Source organism: Oryctolagus cuniculus, chromosome 14 (genome assembly GCF_051225735.1).
Source record: "Oryctolagus cuniculus isolate XC-2025 breed Fujian yellow rabbit chromosome 14, ASM5122573v1, whole genome shotgun sequence".
Taxonomy (NCBI): domain Eukaryota; kingdom Metazoa; phylum Chordata; class Mammalia; order Lagomorpha; family Leporidae; genus Oryctolagus; species Oryctolagus cuniculus.
In genome coordinates this window covers 16581346-16604513 of record NC_142880.1, presented here as the reverse complement: position 1 = coordinate 16604513, position 23168 = coordinate 16581346, and the positions used below count along the sequence as shown (strand labels likewise).

Sequence of the window (23168 nt, the reverse complement as noted above, 5' to 3'; positions counted from 1 at the left end):
AGAGATATTCACTCACATGAATAACTTCCAAAAATTTACCAAAACTTATATCAATTTTGATAATATATGACATTATATCTTAATTAAGACATTAATCTGAATGTTATTTCTTTGCTCCTTAGATCATCACGAAGTATGTATATGAGCTCCTGGAAAAGGATTGTAATTTGAAAAAAATCTCTATTCCAGTAAGTCCAATTTTAAAATAATGTTAATTCTATAATACATTGCGTTCCTTGAATAAAATAATTTTCAATTCAGAAAATAGAGTTTTGTTTTAGATTAATTGTGATAAGTGTAAATGTAAAGGTCCTAATGTGTTGATATTGATAAAGATAACTTTAAATTCCTGTCAGTATACCTCATCCCACTGTGCACAATAGTTCTTATCAAGTAATACTCTTCAGTGAATTGAGAAGAAATAGTAAGTTCCAGTCTTTTAGAAACTGGTGTCATGATGAAAAGGATTATCCTTTCCTCTCCATTCTCATTCCATTGGGTATTTTATTTATTTGAATAAATCCATGCATATTTTGTTGGATTAGACACTATAAATATTTGTTGATTTTTAAAAACATGGTTTATTTCTACACATAATATGTTACCTCTGCACATTCCCAAATTCATTCTTGGTCCTTTCTGTTTTAACACTACTCCTGGCAGAACAGTTTTTTGAGATTTTTTTTTCATATTTTTCCATTTCAGAGTGAAAAAGTTTGAGATTTGTTCTTAGACTCAAATTCTCAAAAGAACAAAAATCCTTTTTGTTTTTCATTTAAACAAAATATTAAGCTTTCAAGTGAAGACATAGTAATTTTATATGTGAAATGATAGATGGACTAGATTAGATGTTGGTATCCATAACGACCCATAGATTTTATGATATATAAGAATCTGAAATACTTGATAAAAATGACTCATTTAGTGCACAAAACTTTGCATATCAAAAATTTTGTTTGCGTAAAATTTTGCATGAGATTTACAAATTCCTCAGGGAATGATACTGCATTTTTTTGAAGATTTATTTATTTATTTGAAAGAGTTACACAGAGAGAGGAGAGGCAGAGAGAGAGAAAGAGAGGTCTTCCATTCGTTGGTTCACTCCCCAGTTGGCTGCAACAGTTGGAGTTGCGCCAATCCAAAACCAGGAGCCAGGAGCTTCTTCCAGGTCTTCCATGCAGGTGCAGGGGTCCAAAGACTTGGGCCATCTTCTACTTCTTTCCCAGGCCATAGCAAAGAGCTGGATCAGAAGTGGAACAGGCAGGATTCGAATCGGCACCCATATGGGACACCAGCACTTCAGGCCAGGGCATCAACATGCTGCGCCACAGCGCCGGCCCCGATACAGTATTTTTAATTGGACAGTTTGAGGATTTCTTAATCCATCTCCACAGTTGATTCTATAGCTCAGGTTTTTTAAAAAACACTTTTTTTTTAATTTAAAATATGTTGATCTGTAAGGCTCTAGAGAGAGAGAGAGATAGAGAGGCAGACAGAAGGAGGTCTTGTATCCACTGCCTCACTGCCGGAATAACCACGATAGCCAGGATAGGCCAGGCCAAAACCAAGAGCCAGGAACTCCACCTGGGTCTACCATTGTGGGTAGCAAGGACCCAAGTAACTGAAGGCATCATCTGATGTCTCCCAGACTGTGCATTGGCAGAAAGCTGTATCAGAAGCAGAGAAGCCAGGACTGGAACCAGGCACTGATATGGCATAGAGATGTTGCAAGCTGTGACCTAATTACTATTCAAATGCCCACCCCAAGAAATCTTATTTATATTTAATTTTTTATAGGTAACCTCAAGTGCTATGGTGTCATTGTTAGTCTTCATTCATTCTTTCAATAAATATTTCTTTAAGAATCTTGTAGGTGCTAGACACTGTTCTAAATCCTTGTGACCTATTAGTGAATGAAACATCATTCTCTATAATAGCTGGTTCACCGTTTGGTTTATTTGGAAACTGTCCTTCATTCAGAAATAAACTAAAGCCAATATTTTAATAGCTTTTTGATAGTGAATAAGCAGTCTTTTTTGTGATTTATACTTCTGTTTTTTGTTTGTTTTTTGACAGGCAGAGTTAGTGAGAGCAAGAGAGAGAGAGAGGAGAGAGAGAGAGAGAGAGAAAGGTCTTCCTTCTGTTGGTTCACCCCCAAAATGGCTGCTATGGCCAGCACTCTGTGCCATTCCGAAGCCAGGAGCCAGGTGCTTCTTCCTGGTGTCCCATGTGGGTGCGGGACCCAAGCACTTGGGCCATCCTCCACTGCCTTCTCAGGCCACAGCAGAGAGCTGGGCTGGAAGAGGAGCAACCAGGACAGAATCCGGCGCCCCCACCGGGACTAGAACGAGGGGTGCCGGTGCCGCAGGCAGAGGATTAGCCAAGTGAGCCGTGGTGCCAGCCTATACTTCTGTTTTAATTTGGGTGTTTTAGACCTTGTGCTTTACTCTACTAAAACTGTGTATTGACTGTGGTCTTCTGGAAACTCGGAGTAGAATTTTGTCACTTTGTTGAGGTTCCTTTCATGTTAATTTTGTTTTCTTTTGCAGTTTCTGAAGAGTGATATTTTAAAAACCAAAGGCTGATTCATTGATACAACACAGTTAATAGAGTCTTCACATTGTGCTCCACAAATATAAACAATCATTACGTATAAAAAATATATTGAATCCTGGCCAGTGCCACGGCTCAATAGGCTAATCCTTTGCCTACGGCGCCGGCACACCAGGTCCTAGTCCCGGTCAGGGCGCTGGATTCTGTCCCAGTTGCCCCTCTTCCAGGCCGGCTCTCTGCTGTGGCCAAGGAGTGCAGTGGAGGATGGCCCAAGTGCTTGGGCCCTGCACCTGCGTGGAAGACCAGGAGAGGCACCTGGCTCCTGCCTTTGTATCAGCGCGGTGCGCCGGCTGCAGCAGCCACTGTGGGGTGAACCAACGGCAAAGGAAGACCTTTCTCTCTCTCTCTCTCACTGTCCACTCTGCCTGTCAAATATATATATATAGAATCCTGTAACTCTAGAAGTTGAAGTTCCATATAATCCTTAAACTCACATCAGTCACCATGCAATGAGTATAGTCGTGAATTTTTGCTTCAGTAGCTTTTATTTTTCTCCTGATTTTTCTTAAATCTCAGAGCTAGTGGTTTTGTTTTGTTTTGTTTTTGAGAAGAGTTCTTTTTACTAAAAGAATATTACCAAACCTTCTTTTCCTGATGATGAACTGGTTTTAGTATTATAAAAATAAGATTTATTTTTTATTTAATTGACAGCACTTTGTGGAAACCCATGACTTGCTGGTAAAGATCATGATCCTGTCATATTTACTTCACACCTCACATAAATAGGCACAGAGTATTCTCAATTATTGTATCTGTACTTCTGTAGAATATTGGATACATAAATTCACCTAATATCTTAATTCCAATTTTTAGTTCAGTTTATTACACACAACATGTTTAAATGAAGCAGCACAATTAGTGAAGTTCATTAGTATCTCAAAATGAATTGTTAACTCCTAGAAATTGTTTGGTGCAGTCTCAGTGACCTAATGGTGTTTGAAGTTGATTTGTCAATAAAGTTAAGTGGTGTGCTGGAATGACCTTTGTGTGTATTCCTTAGTGAAAGTTTAGCTTAATGAATTACCACTGTTTGAAGACAAGTAGCCTTGGAACAGACATTTCCAAACAATTAGTTTAATGAAAATTTATTTTATTCCTGCAGATATTTTACTGCATCAAATTAGTACACCTTTATACAGAGTAAGTTATGGTTACCATATGTAGAGTCAGAATTTTGGGTTAAATTGAGGTGAATATCACCTAATAACCAACTCAGATGTTGCTCTTACCACTTAATTATTAGTATGATTTTATTGTTCTTCTTTATTGTTTTTTTTTTGTTGAGAATTACGAATTCTCATGTTTTCGAAGTCCGTTTTTCTGAATATTGAAGTAAAACATTTATTCATTTATTTATAGCTATCTTAATTAGTTACCCTTTAAAAATTCTTGAGCAGCATTATTGTATATACGAACTACATTTTGTTTTCTGAAAATAAGTACTCTTTCAGTTTTAAAGTGATTATCTGGAGTTCAAAATGACAATATCCCATTGTTTAAATAACTGACTCAACTCTGATAACAAAAGACTTAGTCAAACAGAAAAAAAGAGTCAATAATAAAGGGTAGTGATCAGAACCCGCTGGAAAGTGTATAGCTACAGGTTTTTTCATTAAGATAAATAGATGTCCATTTCCATGGCCACTTTAGGCCCCATTAAGGACTCACTGACATTAAGAGGCCCTTTTGTTTGTGCGTGTTTAGATGTACTCTGGTAATTGAATGGCTAGAACCTCTGGAGCCTCTTTTTTATTGTACGCTGACAGCTTTGCCTTTTAATTTTTTCCCTTTGTTCTTATCACCATTTTCTATTTTTTAGCTATTTTAACTGTGTGATTTGCCTGTTTTTATATAATGGTCCTAGATAAAAGGGAATTTTTCTTCTCAGTTAAGTTTTCCTGTCTGTCATCACTTCTCTTCTGTGTGACTTCACATTCACTGTCATCATCATAATTTGGTTTCCCTGGACATAACAACTAAGGTGAAACTGAGGTGATTGTTTTACACTTCCTGCTTCTCTTCCTGCATTTTTAGTTGCTAATAATAAAGTTACAGTTATGTCATTTTAATTCTTTGTGCAGCCTCCTCAAATTAATTTAATCTTTAACATATGGTTTGTGAACTAGGTGAGTGTTACAAGCATTTAAGAGGATGACTTATTTGGTTAAAAGTCTTTTGTCTACAGGATGTCACTGGTGATGCTTGATAGATTTCCTTATTCCAAAAGTTTATTTATTCCCCCTGAGTACCTACAGTGTGGCAGGCTCTGTTCTAGACACTGGAAATGTAGCTGAATACAAAACAGAGAACTTTGTGCCTTCTTGAGTATATTCTGTTGTGGAGAGTGAATGTGAATAAACATATTCACAAACAAATACACAAAGTAAAGCTTATAATATGTTGGATTGTGGTATATGCTGTGGAGGAAAATGAAACAGGGAAAGGGATGAGGGAATTCTTGGGGAGGTGTTTTTCCAAGCCCCATGGCCATTCTGTTCTCACTAAACAATGGCTGTGTGTACAGTTCACACAAATGGCTAAGCACCTGTACCTGAGGCCAGTCTGTTTTGGAAGTAGAGAAATTCGTTTTCTTTTTTTATTTCCATGTATATTAATGGGAAACATTGAGAATCCTGAGCATTTTTTGGCATTGGTATTTTTTTGCTCTACAGTTGTATGAACTTACACTGTGGAAAAAGTAAAGAGCTGTTATATTACATAGCATGTGGACTGACCTGCTCTGGTCTGGGGCTGTGTGTTACTAGCCATCAGAACTCTTCAGCTTCTCACTCTGACCTTACTGTACAAAGGCTTCCATTTTTGGTTACTGCTCCTGCCAATGTGGGATACCACTTAGTGTGTGCCATGACATAGGGAAGTTACCTCTTCCCACATCTTTTAAGTCAAAATCATATATCATCTAGTTACAAATGTAACTATTAAGAATAATCAAAATACATTAAATACTTTTTCATCCAAAAAAGGTTATTGGAGAACATAAATAATTCTGCTTCATAAAATAATTGTTATTTAATCCTGTGTTCACAATCTGAATGAAAGCTGAAAGTCTGTTTGCATAAAACAAAATATATTTGAATTTTTAAAAGTTTGACGGTATTTGTGGTTAATAATATGATTTTCCAGCAGGTGTATCTTTCACTTGGGGCCTTTTTTCTGTTATATATGCAATATTCTTATATAATTATAATTATGTTATAGAATTATAAATTTAATAAGTGTGGTTTGGGGCAACCTATTTAAACTTCCTAAATCTCAATATCTTCATCTATACATGTATGTTATAATGGCTCTACTTTAATGAAATTATGATTAAAAGGGATAATGCTTTTAAAACAACAATACCTGGTCCATAGGAAGCATTCAGAATTGTTATTTAAAATGATAATATAATATTAAATATACAATAATATTTCCAATATTCTTTTTCTAATGTTTAAGTGAATGTCATATCTTGCTCATCCACCTATTGTGTGATTGTTAATCTCTAATGCATATGTTGTTATTTTTACTTCTGTACTTCTGTAATGACCACTCATGTATGCATATGCCTGATCAGAAAACAGTGATTTATTAGTATTATTATTATTTTTCAATTACAGGTAGATGCTACTGAGAATGAACCAAAGAGTTTCATCTTCATGAGCGAAGATGCTTTGACAAATCCACAGAAATTGATGGTTTTAATTCATGGGAGTGGTGTTGTCAGGGCGGGTCAGTGGGCTAGACGACTTATTATAAATGAAGATCTGGACAGTGGCACACAGATACCTTTTATTAAAAGAGCTATGGATGTAAGTGCAATTTCCTTTATCTTTTGGCATTTTATTATTCTTACAAATTATTTCTTCGTATCACTTCAAAACGTATATTCTAAGCATGATCTTATTCTCAAGTTATTATTGATTTACTTGAGTGAAAAGTCGTTCTTCATTATTTTGTAGTTAAAGGAAGAACAAAGTGGTATCATGAGCATACACAGATTTTGATGATGTGCTTGAAATGATTGTTTTCAGTTCTGATTTTTTTGTAGTTTTAATTACACAGAATAGCATTTAAACTATCAGATACTCAGCAACATTTAATGTGTTGCCAACACAGCTATGGTGACTACTTAAGACTTTGCTTACCTAATTTAATGAGGTAGGACACTAACGATCTACTATTTTAAACTAATGTCTTTTTTAAAGGAAAAGTTGAACCAACATGGGTTTGGTGTGTGTGTGTAATTTCTTTAAAATATTTTTAGAGACCTCAAAATGCTTTAAGAACAAGACATAGACCTACAAAATGGTACATTGTAATGTTTATTGAAAACACTGTTCTTACTTGAATTCAAACTTTTTAGAAAATTTTTTAAACGTTTTCTTTCCTGTAATAGTGAAATTGTTTTTTTCTGACCTATCCTTGTTAAGTCTTAATGTTTAGCTACTTTTGTTTTAATGTCACATTCTTAAATTCTGTAATGAACAATTAAGTTTTGCAGGTATGAGTTTCTTCTACGTGTGAGGCTTTTCTTCAGGAAGAGGTTAATGTACAATCTTGTATAGCAAATTAATATAAGAGGATAAAATATTTAGAAGTAGTGTATGTGTCTATGTACGCTTTATTGGATTCACTTATAAGAGCTATATTATTATATTTTTGTAATTAAAATGGAGAAGAAATTCTTTGACACACTGATGATTACAAAGATCACTTCTCTCTTCCATAAACTCTGGAATGATAATATCAAGGTTCAGCCCAGCTTCTAACAAATATTTTTATTAGTAGATTTTAAAACCTTTAAATGCTGCAATAATTTCTTAGGTTAATTATATATTTTTTTCAGTTCTCATAGATATGCGAAAAAGACATTTTTGGTTTGGTTGCTAACTTCTATATTGTGCTTTTAGTGTTCTTGAAGTAACTAATGTAAGTCAAAGTTTAGACAGAACTTAATGCTCATAAAATATTGTATTTTACATATAGTAAAATGGTTGTTTAAATATTTTAGGAAAAATCTTTATATATTTTAGTAAAAATGTTAAATATGAAATGAGTTCATATCATATTTGAAAAATAACTCAGTAAAGAAAATCAGATACTTTCAACATAATAATAGTTGGTGAAATATTTTATGTAATTACGTTGTCCTACCTAAACCATTCCTTTTCTAGAATGCTTTGTTGTTGTGTAAGGTTTTTGAGATGAAGAATGTACATGGGAACCCAGGCCAAATTTGTTTGTTTGAACCAGCTCTCTGTTGGTATCCAAAGCAGGAGGAATTTTTTCACTAACGTTAGAATAGTAAATCATTATATTCTTATGAGTAGAAATAGTGGTTTGGGGTTAGCAACATTTCATTGCCTTGACTATTTCCTGCTTTTCTCAATTGTGGCAACTTAATGATTCCTTGAAAAGAAGTGGCTGATTTCTAAGGATTGTGGTGCACTTTGAAATTTTTAGTTTATATATTCTCTTTATTAAAAAAAAAAACAACAAAGCTTTAACTTTCTTCATGGTGAGAATATAAAAACATCTATTTCTTTTAAATCTCAATCAGGTGATTTCTGATACTTTGACATCACATGTCCTAGTGTTTTCTCTGGAGGGGGAAGATCTGGAGAAAGACAGATATGGGGTGCAGATGGAGGAAGATCTTTTGGGAGTATACCATTCTTTCTTTTTAATAACAGTAGATCTGCCTTTGTTATTTTTTGGACTTTCCCCAAAATTGTATTTACAGAAGCGTTTCCGTAGTTTAGAAAAGGTGGAGAGCCGCTGCTCTGATTTTCATGGTCTGCCAATTTTCGGATCACAGTGGAAGCAGATTCTGATATTTTCCAGGCCAGAAGACATGATCTCTACTCAGCATTAATAATATTTCTGTATGTGGCCATCCTTGTGGTGCAGTGAGTTAACTTCTCTCTTGTGATGCCTGCGTCCTGTATCAGAGCACAGTTCAAGTTATGGCTGTTCTTCCTATGCAGCTCCCTCCTAATGCTCCTGGGAGGCAGCTGTTGATGGCTCAAGTATGTGAGTCCCTGCCACCCACATGGGAGACCTGGATGGAGTTCTTGGCTCTTGACTTCATCTGGACCCAGCCCCAGCTGTTGCAAGCATTAGGGAATTGAACCAGCAGATAGATGGAAGCTAGATTTCTGTCTCTCTCTCTCTCCCTCCCTCCTTCCTTCCCTCCCTTCGCCTTTCAAATAAAGAAGTAATTTTGTATATTTTATCAGATTTGTAGTAAAATATTGGAAGTCTAAAACTGGATTTGTAACACTGTAAGATTAAGTCTTTAAGTCTTTTTCCCCCAGTGGTAGAAACTGTCTCCAAGTGGAGTTCTGTGAAAATTACTATGTTTAAATCTGGTGAGCCACTGTGGTTGCCACGGAGGGTAGGATTGCAACCACCCCACAATAACCCATGAGGTTTCTTTCCTTGACCCTTAGGGGCTCCAAAGACAACAGTTTGAAACTCATAGATATCCCAATGCTTGCATTTTAAATAGTTCAGAACTTTGTTATCAAACATAGTAAGCTTTTATGTTAGAAGAATGATGTATGTCTGATAATTCCCACAACTACTCCTGAGGTTGTCATAATATTGTTAACATTTAACTGTCTTCATTGCATATTGAAGTATGAGTATTAGTTGGAGTAAGAAACAGCGTATCATATAGCCAGTACTAAATGTTCAGCATCTGACTGTGCAGTTTGGGAGGTAATCATATTTGTTTCTTCTTTAGTTTTTCCTCATCTGCACCTTCCTGGGCATTTCCTTGGCCTCCATAAAAGGCACCGTGGAAGTAGGTGACACTTAAATTCAAGTCATCTGAATACTAAATTGCAGGGCTAGGATTAGGGTGCAAAATTTAAAGACACATTCATTCTCAGGATTATGTATTTGGACATTAGGGCCCTGCGAATGAGTGTCTGTCTGGGGTCTGAGAGTTCACACTGCTAGTATTAGCCTCAATCTTGTTTATGCCAGTAATCTGGGCACCACACTAGAACCTCTGGGGTAGACAATCCTCTTCGGATTGGTTGAGGGCTTATTTATACAGTCAGCATATATCTATGGTGGATTGGTTCCAGGGCCTCCCATAATAAAGTCTGTGGATTCTCAAGACCATTATAAAAAATTGCATGTTTTTTGCCTATAATATACACACATCTACCTGCATACTTTAAATCATCTCTGTATTACTTATAATGCCTAATGGAGTGTGAATGCTATGTAAATAATTGTTATACTGTATTCTTTAGGGAATAATGACAAGGAAGAAATTTGTACATGTTCAGTACAGGTACAATATTTTTTTAAAAGATTTTATTTATTTAGAGAGAGGTGGAGTTATAGACAGTGAGAGGTAGAGACAGAGAGAAAGGTCCTCCCTCTGTTGGTTCACTCCTCAGATGGCCGCCACGGCCGGAGCTGCGCCGATCTGAAGCCAGGAGCCAGGTGCTTCCTCCCGGTCTCCCATGTGGGTGCAGGGTCCCAGGGACCTGGGCCATCCTCCACTGCTTTCCCAGGCCATAGTAGAGAGCTGGATCGGAAGAGGGACAGCCAGGACAAGAATCGGTGCCCAAATGGGATGCCTGCGTCACAGGCGGATAATTAACCTACTACGCCACGGAGCCGGCTCCAGGTACAATATTTTTAAAAAATATTTCCTCCTCACAGCTGGTTGAATCTATTAATGTATAACACACAGATACAGAGGACTGAGTATATTTTTCAGACTCTAGGTATCATGGACTAGGTAGAACTTAATGGCAGCCATATTTATTAAAACAAGGATTAAGAAATTCTAGAAAGTGTTTGTAACAGAACCTGTAAAAAGGAAAAGTATGTCCTATTTAGGATACTTTCCAAATTCTATCTAAATGTCATTTGTACCCAACATCACCTAAAATATATTAATTTTAATAATTTCATGAGATGTCTGGTTACCAACATGTTTTTCCTAATTCTTTGTGGGATTATTCAGAGAAATCTTTTCTCTCTCTATGTATTATCAATGTGATTTTTAATTTGGGTTCTATAACATATTGGACTGAGCTAATTAGCATGCACCCTCCCACTATACTCACATAAAAATAATGGGTAAAGCATAGCAACACATTATTAAATACCTAGTTGCTTTTCAAAATATATATAAAGTGGATAGCATTGTGGGCTGGTGGGATAAGCTGCCTCCTCTGATGCCAGAATCCCATGTGAGTGCTACTTTGAGGCCCAGCTGCTCTCCTTCTAATCCAGCTCCTGCTGATGCACCCTGCCACTCATGTGGGAGATGAGATGCAGTTCCAGGCTTCTGGCTTCCACATGGACAACCAGCGGATGGAAGAAGATTCTCTCACTCTCTCCCTCTCTCTCTCGATATGTGTGTGTGTGCCCTTCTTTATAGCTGTGGCTTTCAAATAAATAAAATAAATCTTAAAAAAAAAAAAAAACAAGATAAGGAAGCCCTAAATTCCTGAATACATGAAAACTTAAAACTACAGCAGTGCAGTGGCAACCCCGGGTGTGTGCAGCAATCCCATGGGATACAGCTGATCAGACACAAGCCCAGGCCATACAGGAGCTTCATCACAGGCTTTGAACTTCAGAGGCCAGAGCTAAAGCTAAGACCTTTGAATATAGTTGGGACCCTGGAAATTGCCACCCATTATTAAAAAGTTGCCAGTAGAGAAAAAAATATCAGCTCACTGGCTCAGATGTGAAGAGGGTTTTTGTTTTGTTTTGTTTTGTTTTGTTTGTTGGAGGTGCCAAGTGGCATTAATAAACAGTCTACTTTGGGAAACAGAAGCCTAAAACCCTAACCTACAAATGGCTTTGGATTTACAGTTTGAATTTAGATAGCTTACATGCTGTGAAAAATCTCAAGCAATATAAATTGTATATATAGAAAGGATTTTGAGCTGATGAAACTTCTGAGACAAAGGTGAATCAGCCATATGATAATACCCCACAACCTAGAGTCAGGCTCTACTGAAAGTGAATTCCCAGTCAGAAACTCCATTATATAAAGAAATGATTCATCACGAAGAGAAGTCAGGTTAGCCACGATCAGAAATAGTTGAAGAGAAAATTAGCAGATTGAAATCTAGAGTTAAGAAATGCTGTGTGCAGAATTTAACGTGGATTAAAATTCATGAAGAGGCCAGCGCTGTGGCTCAATAGCCTAATCCTCCGCCTGCAGCACCTGCACTCTGGGTTCCAGTCCCGGTCGAGGAGCCGGATTCTGTCCCGGTTGCCCCTCTTCCAGTCCAGCTCTCTGCTGTGTCCCGGGAATGCAGTGGAGGATGGCCCAAGTGCTTGGGCCCTGCACCCCATGGGAGACCAGGAGAAGCAGCTGGCTCCTGGCTTCGGATCGGTGCAGTGCCCTGGCCACAGTGCACCAGCTGCAACGGCCATTGGGGGGTGAACCAACGGAAAAAAGGAAGACCTTTCTCTCTGTCTCTCTCTCTCTCACTGTCCACTCTGCCTGTCAAAAAAAAAAAAATTTCATGAAGAATATAGTAAGATGTAATATTATTTGAACAAAGATTCCAGGTAAGCAATAGAAAAACATGGGAGAAAGAGCATCTGCAGTTTTAGTGGTATGTTTTTCAGATTAAAGGCATGAATTATATTGTGGAAGAAGTGTGCTTTATCTTCAGTAAGACAATGGAAAAAAATCTACATTCAAATATATTAAGACCCCAGATCATATATACAATCTTAAAAGTCTGGTAATAGAAAAAAGCATAATATCAAAATGAGCATTACCCCTCTTAATCCTTCCTTGTTTATTATTCCTGTTGCTTAAATGCAGTCACTTCCAATACTTTTTGGTGTTGTCATCCATATTCTCTGTAGCCATGTTTTTGAGTTATAGTGTTGCATGTTGAGTTTTTAGTTACTTTCTTTTATGGTAAATTAGAATCTCTTGCCTATCTTCAAAATTTTTGAATTAAATCATCAAGCTTTTGTAATATAATTACTTTTATAATATTAAAATGACTAAGCTAAGCAGATACTTTGATTACTTTGGTGTAACATACTTGTGGAATTACTAATTTTTCTGGCTTTTAATTTTTATAATTTTTTTTGGTAGTAGTAGGTGATTCAGATTTCCACTGGCCTCTTGTTAATTTTTTATGTGAACAAATTTAGCACAAAAGCTCAGTTTAATCTTCTGCCTTGCAAAACTCTTTTGGAACCCTGTAAACTGCTTCGATCCTGACAGGTCATTTACTTTTTTTTTAATTAATTAATTTTTTAGGAATACAAATTTTATAAGTGCAAACTTTAGGAATATAGTTATTCTTCCCATCATCCCACACGCACTCCCATCCTTCCTTCTCCTCCCTCTCCCCTTACCAGTCCCATTCTCTATTAAGATTCATTTTCAATTAACTGTGTACACAGAAGACCAACTCTATACTAAATAAAGATTTCAACAATTTGCACACGCACTCACACACACAAAATAACTATTTGAGAACTAGTTTTACAGTTAACTCTCATAATACAACCCATTGAGGCCAGAGGTCCTGCCTGGGGAATTGATGCACAGTGACTCCTGTTGTTAATGTAACAATTAACACTCTTATGTATGACCACCTGAGGCGCTTAACATGAGCTGCCTATGGAAGCCTTTTGAATCCACAAACTCCATCAGTATTTAGACAAGGCCATAAGCAAAGTGGAAGTTCTCTCATCCCGTTAGAGAAAAGTACATCCTTCTTTGATGGGCACTTCTTTCTGCTGGAGTCTAACTCACAGAGATCCTTCATGTAGGTCATTTTTTGCCAGTGTCTTGGTTTTCCTTTTTGAAATACTCTCACAGGCTTTTCAGCCAGACTGGGAAGCCCTTAAGGGCTGATTCTGAGATCAGACTGTTACTTAAAGTGATCTGAGAGGTCCTTTTTGAAGCCTGTTTGCCTGTCTCTCATCTTCAACCCCTTGGATTCCCTTTTTTGTTTTGGTTCCTGCTTTTCAGATATAACAGCCTGGGCTTTCTTAGTGCATGCCTTCATTTGATTGGAGCTATAAAAGAGTAAATACAAGCCTTGCATTTCTCAAAAATGCCTTTAGTCTACTTGTTCATTTTATTTTAATAATTTAATAAGGATAGAATTCTAGGTTGAAAATAATTTTTATTCTGAAATTTGAGGGTTTTATTTCATTTTCTTCTGGCTCCCAGTGTTTTCATTGAAAAGCCTAGTATAATTCTGGTCTCAGATTCTTTTGTCCCTCTCTATTGAAGCTGTTTCTCTACTCCCTCATGTTAGAAATGAATTATTTTGCTTTTAAGAAGTCTTCTATGCTTTGGTGTGGATCTTTTATGATTTCTTTGGCATTTGATGGCCCTTTAAATTTATTCCATACAGTGATCCTTAATTCTGTGAGAAACTTTTTGGTGAGTTGTAATTTAATTTTCTCATTTTCTTTAACTCTTGCCGTGTATGTGTGTGTATGTGTATGTGTGTGTGTGTGTGTTTTATTTTTAAGATTTATCTATTAATTTATTTGAAAGGCAGAGTTACAGAGACGCAAGGAAAGATTGAGAGATGTTACCTACCTACTGGTTCGCTCCCCAAATGGCTATAACAGCCAGGGTTGGGCCGGGCCAAAGCCTGGCCAGGAACTCCATCTTTGGTGGCGGAGGTCCAAGTACTTGGACATTTTTCACTGCGTTCGGTCTTATTAGCAGGCGGCTGGATCAGAAGTGTAGCAGGCAGGAGTTTGAATGTTGCTCATACGGTATGCTGGCATCACAGGCTGCGTCTTAACCCTGCTGTGCTACAATGCTGGCCTCACCATGTGCTTTTGAGTTACTGGATTGAACATACTTGTGTTATCTTTTTTCTCTTATTTTTAGCTAATATTTCTTCTATTTCCTGTGAAATTGCCTTTTATTTAAGCTTTATGTAGAATTTTTAAAGTTCTGACATATTTTGGAATTGGAGCTCTTTTTTAACTCAGTCTGCTGATTGCTGCATAGGATACATAATTATGATCTAGTTTTCTGTGTTTTTTTTTTTTTTGTTTGTTTGTTTGTTTTGTTTCTTTTGGAGATGGGGGAGAATGAAGTAAAGGTAAACTTAAACCCAGTGACTGTTGCTAGCTCCAAGGAGTTCCTCTATTCTCAAAGGTAATAAAACCCCAATTTCTGAGTCTTTCTGACTTCTGTTAGTGAGTTACCTTGTTTTTGCCATTATCCCACTCTGGAGGCTCTTAAGTTCAGACTTTTGCTGTAATTCCATGCCAGTATTGTCTATCCATCAGTTTCCAGTGTTCCACAGCGGGTACCTGTCAGTGTCTGGGGATGCATGGATGATTTTATGGGGCCTCTGGGATTAGCCTACTCCGGGCAGTCTGCCTAGCTGCTTCCATGGCCAGAAGTGGGTGAGTGGAACCTCTTGTCTGCTTTTCAGGGCCTCAGGGGACTGAGCTTCTGAGCTCAGGCTATTCTGCTTCTTGGGTCTTTAGGATGATTGTTGGGATGCCCAACTGTTTCTCATGGGTCTCAGTGGGCTGAGCCTGTTGAGAAAAGCTACTTGACTGCTTTCCATGGGTGTGAATGAGTGGACTAGATGACCTACTTCTCAGTGCCTCTGTGTGCCAGACAGGTTTGTTTGACGGCCTTCTGCCATACAGGGCTAGGGTTGGATAGATGACTGAGCAGGGCCCTTGACTGCTTCTGGTAGCAGGATGGTGGATAGGGCTACCTGGCTGCTTCCTGGGACTAAGAGTTGGTTTGGTGGAGCACCCAGCTGCTTCCAGGGTAGCAGGATGGTGGACAGATTAATCAGCTTGCCTGAGGACCTATAAAATAAAAGCCCTTCTGAGGGTAGGCCTCCCAAATGCTTCCTGTTGCCATTGGAGGGTAGATAGAAACACTGCCTCATTCTCAGGCCTGGGATGGTCAGGCTGCCATGGGCAACTGCCTAGTGACTTCACAGGACCCAGAGTGAGAAGGTCTCAAGATGGCATCCTGTAGCTGGTACTTGGATGCAGGAGTTCACAGCATAGACTGGGCTCTTGCTGCAGGATAACGTAGTAGAGTGGTAAGCTGGACAATCTTCCAACTGGCCTCTAGGCCTGCAGGGCAGCAGGCTTTCCAGTGTTAAGTACATCAGGTATCTGTGCTGTGAGTAGAGAATCCTGGAGCCTCCTGCTCAACCTCTCCCTCCCTAAGTTCTTGATTCAGGGTTAGGGTTGCTCTTGAGCAATGGGATGATAGATTCTTTGTGCCCACTTCCCTTCCTTCTAAGGCTGCCATGTACTTCCTTGGACATCAGTGTCTCTGTCATTTCCCCCTGGCACTGACACTCTTTCTAACACATCATTGAAATAGCTTTTTGTTTTTGTTTTGTTTCTTTGATGGAGAAGGAAATGTGGAAGGTAACTCTCCTCAGCCATCTTGTTGACACCTCTCCCCTAAATCCAATATAGCATTGTAAGTACATGTTTTTTATGCGCCTGTTTCAGTGACAAATAGTCCCTCTATAATTTGGACCTTAAATTTCTCCATAACCAAATGTTTTGTAGAGTTCATGTGGTAGTATTCATCACACTAGAATATTTTAGGATTGTCTCTTAGAAATTATACTAATTGTAATGAGATTAAAGTAAACAATACATAACTTACTTAATTCTGATATGAATTCAATACTTTCAAAGTTGAGTTAGAAGCTTTTAGTTTGTAAATCATCTGTTTCCTTTATAAGCTATGTTGTAATTTTCTGTTAATTTGTTGATTCATTTTTCTTATTCCATTTTAAATTTTCCCCCCACGTTTTTGATAGATTCCTTTGTAATGCTGATGATTGCACTATCAGTATTTTTTCCCACGAATGCACAGGTGTCATTATAAATGGTTCTCTAGAACAGGAATTTTTTTCTTTTTAGTAACTGGTATAGTAAACTTTCTGGTAGCATATTAACTCTGCCTTCAATTTCTATTTTTTAAACAAATTACTGCAAGGTCTTGCTATTTCAATGTAAGCATTAAAAACCTGGTGACAGGGACATTTTAATAGTGTTCTTGGCTGGCGCTGCGGCTCACTAGGCTAATCCTCCACCTAGCGGTGCCGGCACACCGGGTTCTAGTCGCGGTCGGGGCGCCGGATTCTGTCCCGGTTGCCCCTCTTCCAGGCCAGCTCTCTGCTGTGGCCCAGGAGTGCAGTGGAGGATGGCCCAAGTGCTTGGGCCCTGCACCCGCAGGGGAGACCAGGAGAAGCACCTGGCTCCTGGCTTCGGATCAGCACGGTGCGCCGGCCACAGTGCGCCTGCCGCGGCGGCCATTGGAGGGTGAACCAAACGGCAAAGGAAGACCTTTCTCTCTGTCTCTCTCTCACTGTGCACTCTGCCTGTCAAAAATAAATAAATAAATAAAAATGATGATATGAGCATTTCATGGAAGACTATATATTTATTTTTTCCATTTTTTTAAATAAAAAATTTTATTTTTTTTTATATTTGAACAAATGTATATTTAAAAGTGCCAAGCACTTTTCGTGTTTTTGACGTCTCTGATGAAATAAACATGTATTGATTGTCATACTACATCTTCTGCTTATATTTTATGAATATTAATTTCTCATAGGCTGCCATTTGGCATTACTACTTTTAAAAACAAAAGCTATTATTTAAGAAATACAAACTTCATGCATTTCATAAATATAACTTTAGGAATATAGTGATTCTTCCCTTCATACCCTCCCCCGCCCCGTATTTCTACCCCTTCTCCTCCTCTCTCTCCTATTCTCATTCTTATTTTTTACTAAGATCTATTTTAAATTAACTTTACACACATACAAAAAAATATGGAATACTTCATGAATTTGCATGTCATCCTTGCATAGGGGCTGTGCTACTCTTCTCTGTATCATTCCAATTTTAGTGTATGTGCTGCCATAGAAAGCACCTATATGGTTATTTAAAAGAGCAAGTTATGTGTGTTCATGCGTGTTTATTCATATGAAATGATATGTAAGAGTTATTGGATGAGAACCCGAGAATGTATATACATGTGTGCATATGCATTGGCATTCCTGGAAGCTTTTTCAAGAAACGATGAGATTGCTTCATTTACATTCCATTTTCAATTTTTTTCTTCAAAGTTATTTTATTCTTTACTGTAACTGGGTTTTATATTCATATTTGATAATATTTTATTTTTATAATTAAAATATTTTAAAGGAAATATTCATGAAATATCTTTTGTAATACTGTGGTTACTGACTTACCAATTTCTAAAAAAATTTAATAGGTAATAAATGTTTGAATATAAAACTGCAGGCAACTAATTAAAATAATTAATGTATTTTCCTTTAAATGATTAAGTTTAGACCACTGAAAATAATATTTCAATACTTCAAAAAAGTTATTTAATGAATGCTAATTGTTTTCCTATTTGAAAAATTGGACTACTGAATTGTAAACTGAAACCAAGATCATTAATCTCAAGATTGTATTTATTTATTTTTAAATATTTATTTATTGGCCGGCGCCGTGGCTCAATAGGCTAATCCTCCACCTAGCGGCGCCGGCACACCGGGTTCTAGTCCCGGTCGGGGTGCTGGATTCTGTCCCGGTTGCCCCTCTTCCAGACCAGCTCTCTGCTGTGGCCTGGGAGTGCAGTGGAGGATGGCCCAAGTGCTTGGGCCCTGCACCCCATGGGAGACCAGGAGAAGCACCTGGCTCCTGCCATCGGATCAGCGCGGAGCGCCGGCCACAGTGCGCCAGCTGCGGCAGCCATTGGAAGGTGAACCAGCGGCAAAAGGAAGACCTTTCTCTCTGTCTCTCTCCTTCTCACTGTCCACTCTGCCTGTAAATATATATATATACATATATATTTATTTATTTGAAAGGCAGAGTCACAGAGGAAGAGGGACAGACAGAGATCTTCCATCGGCTGGTTCACTCCCCAAATGGCTGCAACTGTCAAGGCTGAGCCAGGCCAAAGCCAGGAGGCAGGGGGCAGGAGCCTGGAGCTACTTCCAGGTTGCCCATGTTGGTGGCAGGGCTCCAAACACTTGGGCCATCTTACACTGCTTTTCCCAGCTGCATTAGCAGGGAGCTAGATCAGAAGTGGAGCAGCCAGGACTCAAACCAGTGCCCATATGAATGCCAGAGTCATAGCCAGTGACTTAACCCGCTACACCAAGATACCAGACCCTAATTCCAAGATTTCAAAGTAAACTTCCAGGGGAAAAATATAAGTTAATTATATATTACAGACTTCAGAAGATGGTTGAAATAAAAAATTCCAAAGTTAACGATAAAAGCTTAGCACATTATTGAGCTGACAAGGTATATGAGGCCAAATCAGCCCCCTTGCTAACAAAAGAAAACAACAAGATGACAGCTGTAGTGTTTGGAGAGAGGTTGTTAACAACAGCTTATTCTGTTAGTTTCAACTCTTGACAGAAGACAAGCCTGCTTCTTGCTTCATGGCAGATGTATCATTACCTCCTGACCCTGTCATGACTGATTGGGGCTGGGGGCAGGGGTTGGGCTAGGGAGAGCTGTGTTCAGTTCTGAAAATCTAATTACCTTCTGTGATTTTATTCACCTATTTTGAGACAGATCTGATAAGCTTTTTATGATGACTCTTTGCATTTAGACTGTCTCAAGTAGTGAACTAGTTAACTATGATTAAGCCTATATTTAATATATGTATGATATATATACTAGGATCAAGTGAAGAGTTTGTTCTAATGGTGTAGAGCACCCTTATATTTTGAAATTATCATGAAAATATTACAAGTCCTCTTGTGTCTAACGTGTATTCTTCTACCTGTATCTAAATCTGATTTCAAGTAGCTTTGAAGTTAGATCTAGGCCTTTTCTCTAAGAAGAGGTGAAAATAGGAGGGACTTCACAAAGTTGGTGGAGAAAAGTGGAATTAAAAGGAAAGTTTATTTTGGTGCAAAAAAAATTTAACCCCAGGCATAGTTTGTTCATAGTATGTGTCTTCCAAGAACTTGTTGAATACTCATTATATACTGGGTTTTAAAATGATTAGGGCACCAATTTTACATGTAAAATATTGGTTATAATATAATTTGGTTATAATTTAGTCATTCTGCTTCTCAATTGCATGTATATATGAATTTTTCTGTTTTTTTTTTTTCTTGGCTACCTAAGAAGTGACTCTGGAGACAGAGAAAGAGAGGCTGTAGATTTTTGAAAGTATGTCAAAAGCCTTGGGGTTTGTGTATGATCAGAATTTCAATAGAGGTTGAGATGAGTTTAAATGCATAGAAGGCAAACATAAAAATCTTGTTTAATTTCTGTCATGTTGTTCTTTTTTGAGTCACTCTGATGTCTTTTCAAATCTGCTTTTCTCTTGAGCTTTGTGCTATCATATCCATGATCTGACTGTTTTCTCCTTTTTATTTCATTGCAACTGCTGATCCCCTTCCTGTGGTCCTTTCTTTAATCAGCTGAAGCTGTCTGTATTGCTGAATCAGAGCTGCTTTGGGTATGAGAGAATGTGCAGGTTGAGATTGGTTAGAAGGTACCGCCTCCTGCAGTTATAATCAATGCTCTGGACACTTTCAAAGACTGGAAAAGCCTTGACTTGCTCCAGGGTTAAACTTTTAATGTAACTTCCCAAGAGAAAGTGTCATCAATAAAATGAAATAATTAGTTGACAGTTCTTGAGCAGCCTAGGTTTAACAAAAGGTTAAAAATAGATCAGGTTTGTATATCTCATTGTAGTGGTTTCTTTTGTTCTTTCTCTTTTACATTTTTGTTTATCTTGAACATGATTGCTAAAGCTCATTTACTTCCAGTATTCAATAATCCCTTGAGTTTCTTTAATTTGAGGGAAAGAACTAAAATGGGAAAGAACATCAGCCTTTAGTAGTAGGAAATCATCTTAAATTTAATTTGAAATATGGATAGTAAATTATAGAAGTAGGTAATTTATGAAGATATAGTTTGCATTATAAAAGTCAACAACCTTAAGATTAAATGTGTTATGTAATCAATAAAATAATGTTAAATAAAATTGTGTTAATGCGCATGAATTTAAGGATAATTATTAGCCTCCATTTATATAGATGCACGCTAGCTATCTATATAATGATTCTGATATTACTTGCTTCTGATATTACTTGGCTACATTCAACTATTTAAATGATAACAAAAAAGGAATTTTAAAATTATTAATGCCAATATACATTACCTATTTCAATACATGCTAGCAATTCTAACTCATGTCCAATTATGAGTGCTAAATTTAATACAAACTCGTTTACTCCGCAATACGCAGGAGCCACGTCCTGAAGGAGCCCAGTTACCTGAGTCTTCATGGCTGACTCCCTGGGTCTTCATTAGTCAGAAGCTGAAGTCAACTGTTGAGCCTAAGTTCTCTCATGTGGGACACGGGCTTCTTCACTGGCATCTCAACTGCTAGGCTGAAATATCTGTCCCTACTTTTTTGCAGAGTAACTTCCTCTAATTGAGACTTTCAATAGGAATTCTGATTGGAACAGAATAGTATTTTGATTCATGCTAATAGTTTAAAAATGTACTGCCCTTTTGAACACTGTGTGTTGTTTGTGATCAGAAGCTTAAAAAAATTACATTCTTCTATCAGAACAAACTTGAACTACTGGTAATTGTTATTTTTCCTGGAAGTTAACAAATTACAGCATCAAAGCCTGTATGCAGCAGTGTATAGTATAGGTCACTTACTGCTGTAGGCATTTTCTCTCTGTCTCCAGGATGAGTTTGTTTAGTTTCTTTCACTTTCTGCCTGTGGCATGGAATGGTGAAATTCAGACTTGCTCTTCTCCAAGGAATCTCCCAGGTTGAGGATAACTTAAACAAAATTAATAAGTGATGTTTCTTTTTCATTATCAACCATCCAAAGCAATTTGCAGTTTTGCAGCAAAAAAAAATGAGTTGTGTAGAAAGTGCTTAACTGTACATGAGTCAGTTTTAAAAGATAGTATATTTAAGATAGTCAATACTATACAAAATAAAAAATATTGGGTGCCAACACTGTGGTGCAATAGGTTAAAGCCCCAGCCTGCCTGCTGGCATTCCATAAGGGCACCAGTTCAAGTCCTGGCTGCTCCACTTCTGATCCAACTCCCTCTACTGCACCTGGAAAGCAGCAGAGGATGGCCCAACTCCTGGGGCCTTTGCACCCATGTGGGAGACCCAGAAGAAGCTCATGCCTCCTAGCCTTGGATCGGTCCAGTTCCGGCCTTTGTGACCATTTGGGGAGTGAACCATCGGGTGGAAGGCTTCTCTCTCTCTATCTCTCTGCCTATCCCTCGCTGTAAATCTGTCTTTCAAATAAATAGATAGATAGATAGATAGATAGATAGATAAAATATTGACCCAATAACTTCTCAAAGCTCTTCCATTTCTTATTCTGGTGGGGGGAAAAAAAAAACCTTAGAATTTTATCTTGAAATTAAATACTAAGTGTAGGCGCTTGCCTTTTGTGATTAAATTAAATGGACCAGTTCACTTAGCCAGACAAGATAGAGGTTTAGTTACTTGAGAATGCTTATTGAAAATTTTATTTTTATTCTTTAATGGAATCATTTTGCTTAAGCATTTTGTTACAATATATTACAGTTTTTTAGAAGAAAAACTTGATGCTTAATCTATATAAATGCTATGAGCAATGGGATTTAAGATTGCTTGCGAAAGGAGACTATGGGCGGCTCAATAGGCTAATCCTCTGCCTTGCGGCGCTGGCACTCCGGGTTCTAGTCCCGGTCGGGGAGCCGGATTCTGTCCCGGTTGCCCCTCTTCCAGGCCAGCTCTCTGCTATGGCCCGGGAGTGCAGTGGAGGATGGCCCAAGTGCCTGGGCCCTGCACCCCATGGGAGACCAGGAGAAGCACCTGGCTCCTTCCTTCAGATCAGCGCGGTGCGCCAGCTGCAGCGTGCCAGCTGCGGTGGCCATTGGAGGGTGAACCAACGGCAAAGGAAGACCTTTCTCTCTCTCTCTCTCACTGTCCACTCTGCCTGTTTAAAAAAAAAAAAAAAAAAAGAAAGGAGACTATGTATAAAATTGAATATAAACAATTATTTATATAACAATGGAAGTGATGTAAATTCCTTTGTTTTTAAATCTTTGAAAAAATAAATCTGAGAACTTTTGGTTTATTATTGTTCCACATAGACTTTTTTCCCCAACTTATATACATTGGAATTGTTGAATAGCAGGTAATTCTTTTTTTTTTTTTTTTTTTTTGACTGGCAGAGTGGATAGTGAGAGAGAGACCGAGAGAAAGGTCTTCCTTTTTGCTGTTGGTTCACCCTCCAATGGCCGCCACGGCTGGCGCGCTGCGGGCGGCGCACCGCGCTGGTCCGAAGGCAGGAGCCAGGTGCTTCTCCTGGTCTCCCATGCGGGTGCAGGGCCCAAGCACTTGGGCCATCCTCCACTGCCTTCCTGGGCCACAGCAGAGAGCTGGCCTGGAAGAGGGGCAACCGGGACAGAATCCGGCGCCCCAACCGGGACTAGAACCCAGTGTGCCGGCGCCGCTAGGTGGAGGATTAGCCTATTGAGCCACAGCAC

At 38.2% G+C, this 23168-nt stretch overlaps 1 protein-coding gene and 1 non-coding gene across 12 annotated transcripts in view; one reads left to right on the top strand and one right to left on the bottom strand.

The window, feature by feature from the left end:
* The window catches only part of ARB2A (ARB2 cotranscriptional regulator A), a 466145-nt gene that overhangs the window by 132309 nt on the left and 310668 nt on the right, over nucleotides 1–23168 (top strand). For all 11 annotated transcript variants that reach the window (XM_008261940.5, XM_051853996.3, XM_089313035.1 and 8 more), the window contains 2 exons: nucleotides 123–188; nucleotides 6234–6425. In XM_008261940.5, coding sequence (XP_008260162.2) covers nucleotides 123–188; nucleotides 6234–6425 — 258 coding nt within the window. The remainder of the gene's footprint in view (nucleotides 1–122; nucleotides 189–6233; nucleotides 6426–23168) is intronic.
* On the bottom strand, nucleotides 17436–17542 carry LOC127486428 (U6 spliceosomal RNA). The gene has a single exon (XR_007922733.3). It is a non-coding gene; the product is annotated as a U6 spliceosomal RNA (small nuclear RNA).